General features: G+C 42.8%; 1 protein-coding gene across 4 annotated transcripts in view; it reads right to left on the bottom strand.

Moving 5' to 3' along the window:
• Positions 1–624: 624 nt before the first annotated feature.
• The window catches only part of sin3aa (SIN3 transcription regulator family member Aa), a 33,262-nt gene continuing 27,542 nt past the window's right edge, over positions 625–6,344 (bottom strand). For all 4 annotated transcript variants that reach the window (XM_035790474.2, XM_035790473.2, XM_052465355.1 and 1 more), the window contains exons 16-21: positions 4,435–4,604; positions 4,089–4,262; positions 3,856–3,948; positions 3,493–3,587; positions 3,161–3,362; positions 625–2,187 (exon numbers count right to left, since the gene is read on the bottom strand). In XM_035790474.2, the coding sequence (XP_035646367.2) occupies positions 1,957–2,187; positions 3,161–3,362; positions 3,493–3,587; positions 3,856–3,948; positions 4,089–4,262; positions 4,435–4,604 (965 nt within the window). In that variant the 3' untranslated portion in view covers positions 625–1,956. The remainder of the gene's footprint in view (positions 2,188–3,160; positions 3,363–3,492; positions 3,588–3,855; positions 3,949–4,088; positions 4,263–4,434; positions 4,605–6,344) is intronic.

Below are 6,344 nucleotides of genomic sequence, written 5' to 3'. Positions count from 1 at the left end.
TTTTTTTTTTACACTCGGTGTACATCTAGTATCACATGCCAAACAACTTGAGAAGATTAAAATACCCAGTGCAGTAAAACATGTGATTTTTCGGTGTTTTATATATGTTTCCACACCATGCGGTCTGAATAATACTTAGAAATCATGAAAATGATAATGCCCTTTTCGTGTAAGAGCCGTTTGAAAAGACTTCCTGAAATTTCATCCTGTTTTGTGGGGGGTTGGAGCTTAAGCCTTTCCATTGTGACATCACCATGCGGTAAATTAGTTAATAGACCAATAACGAGTTCCAAACCTCTCCACCAATAACAGCTAGTTCAGTTTTTCCCTCCCCACTCAGACCACTCCCAGACAGTCCTAGCAAGTCTTCGCTAAGAAGCTATTTTATTATTTTTGACCATTTTAATTGAAAACAATCACAATGAGGTAATTAATTATTATCCAGAAACGATTTGATAGAGATGGGCTTAAAACAGGTTTTAAAACAGGATTCCTAGGACCTTTTCTGAGATGCTTTGTGGATACAGGCCATCCACTAATAGCCCAGCGCCACTCCATTGAGAGTATGTTCAGCATATCCATATGGGCAGTGATATCGACTGAAATGAAAGCCAAAATCAAACGTCAAAAAAATTTAAGATTTTATAAAACTTCCATTTCAAAAACAAAGACCTGGATACATTTCTACTTTTCAAATGAACATTTCTAACTACAAAGGACAACAAAAAAAACACAGTAAGGAAAAACAAAAAACAACTATCATAATCAACTCCCTTTGGTAAAAACTGTCTTGCATTTTTATTTTTCATATACGTACTAACTTCAGCCACCTCTCACTACAGTCCACAGTAAGCTTAGAAAGTATTACTAGCACAACAACGCAGTTCTTAGTCATAAAAAAGGTCTGACACTATGTACAGTTTATTTACAGTGTGTGGATAGTCCATCCATAATGATCTCGGTTCATGTGTACAAGCTGGTGTATTGGCGTAGTAGGGCATTGCCAGCAACTTCAAAAGGTTGAATATCAGGGTTGGCCAGGATTAGTTGTGTTTATATACTTATAATAAATATATACACACACACAATACATTTCATAATCTGACATTCACAAGCTATACAATTTTACAGTTAGACACAGCAGAGTTGTGTGGCTAATCTACTTGTCTTTTTACATTAAACACAACAGTGCTTTTCACCCCACAACGCTGCATGGGACTCAGGCCTCGTTCTCTTAATGCACCCGTGTGTTTGAAAAGGAAAGGTGACCAATAAGAAACATCGTGTTCTCGTTTTGAAGTGATGTGTTATTGTGATTTGTCCCCAGCACAGGGACGTGGCTGTGCCAGATCGTTTCAACTAAAGTCCGCTTTGAGCTCCATGCACCCTTGAAACCGTGGCAACTCAAACTCAACCCCATCCAATTCATAGTTAAGTGCACTTATCCCCCAAAACTATTTTCCACGGATACCGCAGTTACACCGTCACAAGTAATCTTTGACAACAGAATCCTTATTCTGATGGCGTCATATATTACTATGTCTGTCAATAACAAACAACCAAACCCCAGCCTACTGACTGAGCACAAGTGAGGCTGTAACCTAGCAGGCACCTCTAGGGAGCACACAGGGCAAGTCCCAAAAGCCTTTTATTAAAGCCCCGAAGACCATGATTTGCGATGTGGTTTGGTCTGCTGGTAAGAGCTCAGGTCAGTGACTGTGGCTAGATTTCAACCAACAGAACAACTCCCTACATTTTGGCACCGAAGGCCCTGCAAAAGTGTGCACAGCTAAAACCGCTGGTTAAAAACAGTGATCCAGTCACCCCCGGTAAGACCTAGTTGTGTGTTGTGCTCCCATATCAGCCTTAGAAAGTTGTTGATATGCCCTCTCCTCCTCACCCATTCCTGACCCATCCTAGTATATAATCCCAAACCCCCCTTCCAATCCTGGTGGGTTATGGTGCTTTGAAGGGTGAGCCGTATTTGACACGGTACTTGTTGATGTTCATGAAGTGGAGGATCTCCAGCTCGCGGGTGGTGGTGCACGGCACCAGACCGTCGCGCCCCTCTCCCATCAGCCACTTGTTGGTCTCAGCGGCCATGTCGCGAGTGACATGCTCCTTCACCCAGAAGTCGACCCAGGCCTGGAAGCGCTTGTGCAATCGAGTGCTCACTCTCTCGTGTGACTGCAAGTGGAAAGGAGAGAGGGACACCGTGGTCATGATACTACTGCGTTAAAAGAAACAGAACTCTCAACACAGCAAATATAGGTTTCTACGGTATCGCTCACACAAGTGGTGGTCCTTTAGAGCAGTGGTTCCCAAACTGAGGCACGCAAGGGTTTGGCGGAGGGGGCACTTGGGTCCCACCCCAAAAAGGAACTCAGTCCGGCTTTCAACGTACTCTTGAAAGTTGTAATAGTAGAATGCACAAGGTGCAATTTCAAAAATGAGTAGCGCATCAGTTTTCCTTGACATGTCAGTCATTACATAGCTTATGTCACGTTCACAAACTAGTCGGAACTCGGCAACGCTGACATTCCCAACTTGCTAACTGGTTGTAGTTATACGTGCCGCGTTCAATGAATCAGCAAGTCTGAAATGCTTGAGTTTCCTAGTTCCGATTTGCATGTGAACACGGCATAAGAGAGCTATTTATAACCTCTCAGAAATGTCCAGATCAACTAATCCATGTCAGCGAATGTTTTTTAGCCATATATTTTGTTGTAATGTTTGAGTCACTCAATTATCACATGAAAACAATTGACACGGAAAAACGTATAAAATTGTAAGAAAACAAGATGTAGAACCTGCAAGTTCTCTGCAACATGTGAAAAATGTGTAGAATTTCTGGAATTAAGCTTTAAAGCTGAGAAACGTTCTCGCCACCAACAAGAAGGTTGTGAACAGTCAGAAATATACATTGCACGTGCAGGAGGGGGCGCGGAATGTTCTCCAATGCTTGAAGGGGAGCCTGAGTGAAAGTTTGGGAACCACTGATTTAGAGGATGGTTACTAATTTAACCGACTAGAATAACAAGTCACAAATAGGATTGTGCCCATTAAAAGGATGAGGCCACAAAGGGTAATATGTACAGCTCCACTACACTAAGACGGTAGTGGGAGAGGAATATGAGTAAATGGGAGGAGAGGTGAATACCTGGTGAGCTCGCAGCAAGGCAGTGCGTCGGTACATGTAGTCCTCAGATTTGAAGACATAAACCATCTTATAGGAGTTGAGCTTGAACATACATTCCATTTTAAGGTTCTCGGCATTCTCCGTGGACTTTTTCTCTCCCTCGCTGGCCTCCTTCTCTAGCTGCTCCCTACCCCTTTGGTACTTCCGTATCCGACGGAGGTTCCTGATTAGAAAAGGTTACAGGTTAGGCTAGTCAAAGCTAACTCTCGTTTGAGGCGTTTTGCACCACTTCCCCCTTGAAAAGGGAGAATAAAGAGAATAAAGAATGCATATTCAAATAGTGTGACACTAACCTGGGAAGGAAGACAGGTTTCTGAGCAAGGTGTTCCCGCAACTCTGGAGAGGTAGAGTCAGAATTCAGGTAGCGACCCACGTAATCTGACCAGCGCTAGAAAACACAAAACAACTCCACTCAATACACAGACCAGCTGCCAAAATAAAAGATTAGCAGTGATAACACACATCTACCGTTTACCACAACACTAAAAACAACTTTCAACTAGGTGTGTTCACAGATTGACAACAATCTTCACCATTGGTCAAATACAGTATAACAAAAAATACAGGTGCGCTAATTAAGTGGCGGAAAGCTGAGATGTGCCTGGTTTCACACAGGAGAAAATAAAAGCATATATTTGTGCTGTGCTGTCTATTACCTCTGCCTCCATGGGTTCATCGGAGTTCTCCTCCTCGGTGTCCAGAAGCTCCACTGTCAGTTGAACATGGCCTCTGTTCTTTAGAAACATAAGCTGTGGCGAGAGCGAGGGAAGAAAGGCAGGAGAGGAGAGAGAGAAAGATAACGTTAAGAGTTTTTATTTATAGATGTGTTCGATAGTCTGAAACTGACATCACAGAAAAAAAAACTATTTCCTGACAGTGGTCGATCTACCTTGAAGCAATTCTCATCGGACATGATCTGTTCCGCCTTGCGCTGGTAGCATCCCTCTGTGGAAGCTCTGGATGTCTGGGTGGGAAGGGGACCTCCGGTGGCCCCGTTGGTGCTCTCTGCTAAGTACAGGTCTGTCACCTGCACGCAGATCTCGTCACTCACTATGTGCTGGAGCTGCAGACACAGAAAAGAAGAAGAGCTGAGAGGAGAAAAGTGCACAAGGTCTAGACCAGCAGAAACAACCTATAAAAAAATATATGCTTAAACAAAAACCTGGAGGATCAAAAATACATACTACTAGCCCAAACATAGTGTAGAAGAATAGCAGTAATGAGGGGCTACTGACCTGCCTGGCGATGCTCTGGATGAGTTTGTCCATGGTGAAGGCGGTGTAGGCATGGATGGTGAACATCTCCCGGAGGGAGTCCTCGTACTGAGCCGGCTCCATGTTGCCATCCAGAAGGTTCCGCACCATCTCCAGGAAGGCAGAGTAGTAGTCCTCCACCTCTATATCCACTGCAGGTGGGGAAGGAAGACTATCACAAACTGATCATGGCACTATGCATCAGTTCAACCAATGTACAGATGACATTTAAATAGAGGACTGCATTCCCATGGGATAACCGCAGGACCTGAGGACCCTGACAGATCATTGTGGCGCCGTCAGCATTTTTCATGCTGCGGGTGGGAGTGGGCGGTCAGACAGACTTCTTTGGAATTAAAATATTTTTTTGTTGTCCTACAGAGTTAGAAATGGTGGTCTTTCCAATTTGTATGGGTTAGCCTACCCATTGTATTAAAAGCATGTCACATTATTCACAAACTCAGAATTCGCTACTTCAACTTCAGTAGCCTACCTCTGCTCTTCTAGTTGGGCATGTGAGATCAAGTGCGCCTAGTATACAGTACCAGTCAAAAGCTCAAACACCAACTCATTCTTAATTTAGACTATTTCCTACATTGTAGCATAATAGTGAAGACATCAACACTATGAAATAACATATACGGAATCATGTAGTAGCCAAAAATAAAAGTGTAAAAAAAAAATATATATATATATATTTTAGTTTCTTCTAAGTAGCCACCCTTTGCCTTGATGACAGCTTTGCACACTTGCATTATCTCAACCAGCTTCACGAGGGAGTCATTTGGAATGCTTTTCCAACAATGTTGAAGGAGTTCCCACATATGCTGAGCACTTATTGGCTGCTTTTCCTTCACTCTGTGGTCCAACTCATCCCAAACCATCTCAATTGGGTTGAGATCGGGTGATTGTGCGGGCCAGGTCATCTGATGCAGCACTCAATCACTCTCCTTCTTGGTCAAATAGCCCTTAGACAGCCTGGATGTGTGTTGGGTCATGGTCCTGTTGAAAAACAAATAATAGTGGGACTAAGATCAAACCAGATGGGATGGCGTATCGCTGCAGAATGCTGTGGTAGCCATGCTGGTTAAGTGTGCCTCGAATTTAAAAAATAAAAATCACTGACAGTGTAACCAGAAAAGCACCCCCACATCATCACCCCTCCTCCTCCATGCTTCACGGTGGGAACCACACATGCGGAGATCATACGTTCACTCACATTGCGCCTCACAAAGACACGGTGGCTGAACCAAAAATCTCAAATTTGGACTCATCAGACCAAAATGACAGATTTCCACCAGTCTAATGTCCATTGCTCTTGTTTCTTGGCCCTATCAAGTCTCTTCTTCTTATTGGTGTCTTTTAGTGGATGTTTCTTTGCAGCAATTTGACCATTAAGGCCTGATTCACGCTGTCTCCTCTGAACAGCCAGAGATTGACTGACCTTCATGTCTTGAAGTAATGATGGACTATCGTTTCTCCTTGAGCTATATTTGCCATATTAATAGGCTTTTTTTTGTTCTTTTTTTTTACCAGATAGGGCTATCTTCTGTATACCACAGGACACGTTTGAGCTAAATGTTTGAGCTATATAGCTACATTGTCACAACACAACTGATTGGCTCAAACACATTAAGGAAAGAAATTCCACAAATTAACAAGGCACACCTGTTAATTGAAATGCATTCCAGTTGACTACCTCATGAAGCTGGTTGAGAGAATGCCAAGAGTGCGCAAAGACGTCATCAAGGCAAAGGGTGGCTACTTTGAAGAACCTAAAATATATTTTGATTTGTTAACTTTTTGGGTTACTATATGATTCCATGTGTGTAATTTCATAGTTTTAATGTCTTCACTATTATTCTAAAATGTAGACAATAATAAAAATGTTA

This window comes from Oncorhynchus keta, chromosome 17 (genome assembly GCF_023373465.1).
Source record: "Oncorhynchus keta strain PuntledgeMale-10-30-2019 chromosome 17, Oket_V2, whole genome shotgun sequence".
NCBI classification, from domain to species: Eukaryota; Metazoa; Chordata; class Actinopteri; order Salmoniformes; family Salmonidae; genus Oncorhynchus; species Oncorhynchus keta.
Note: the sequence above shows the minus strand (reverse complement) of the source record. Positions and strands in the feature narration are given on the sequence as shown.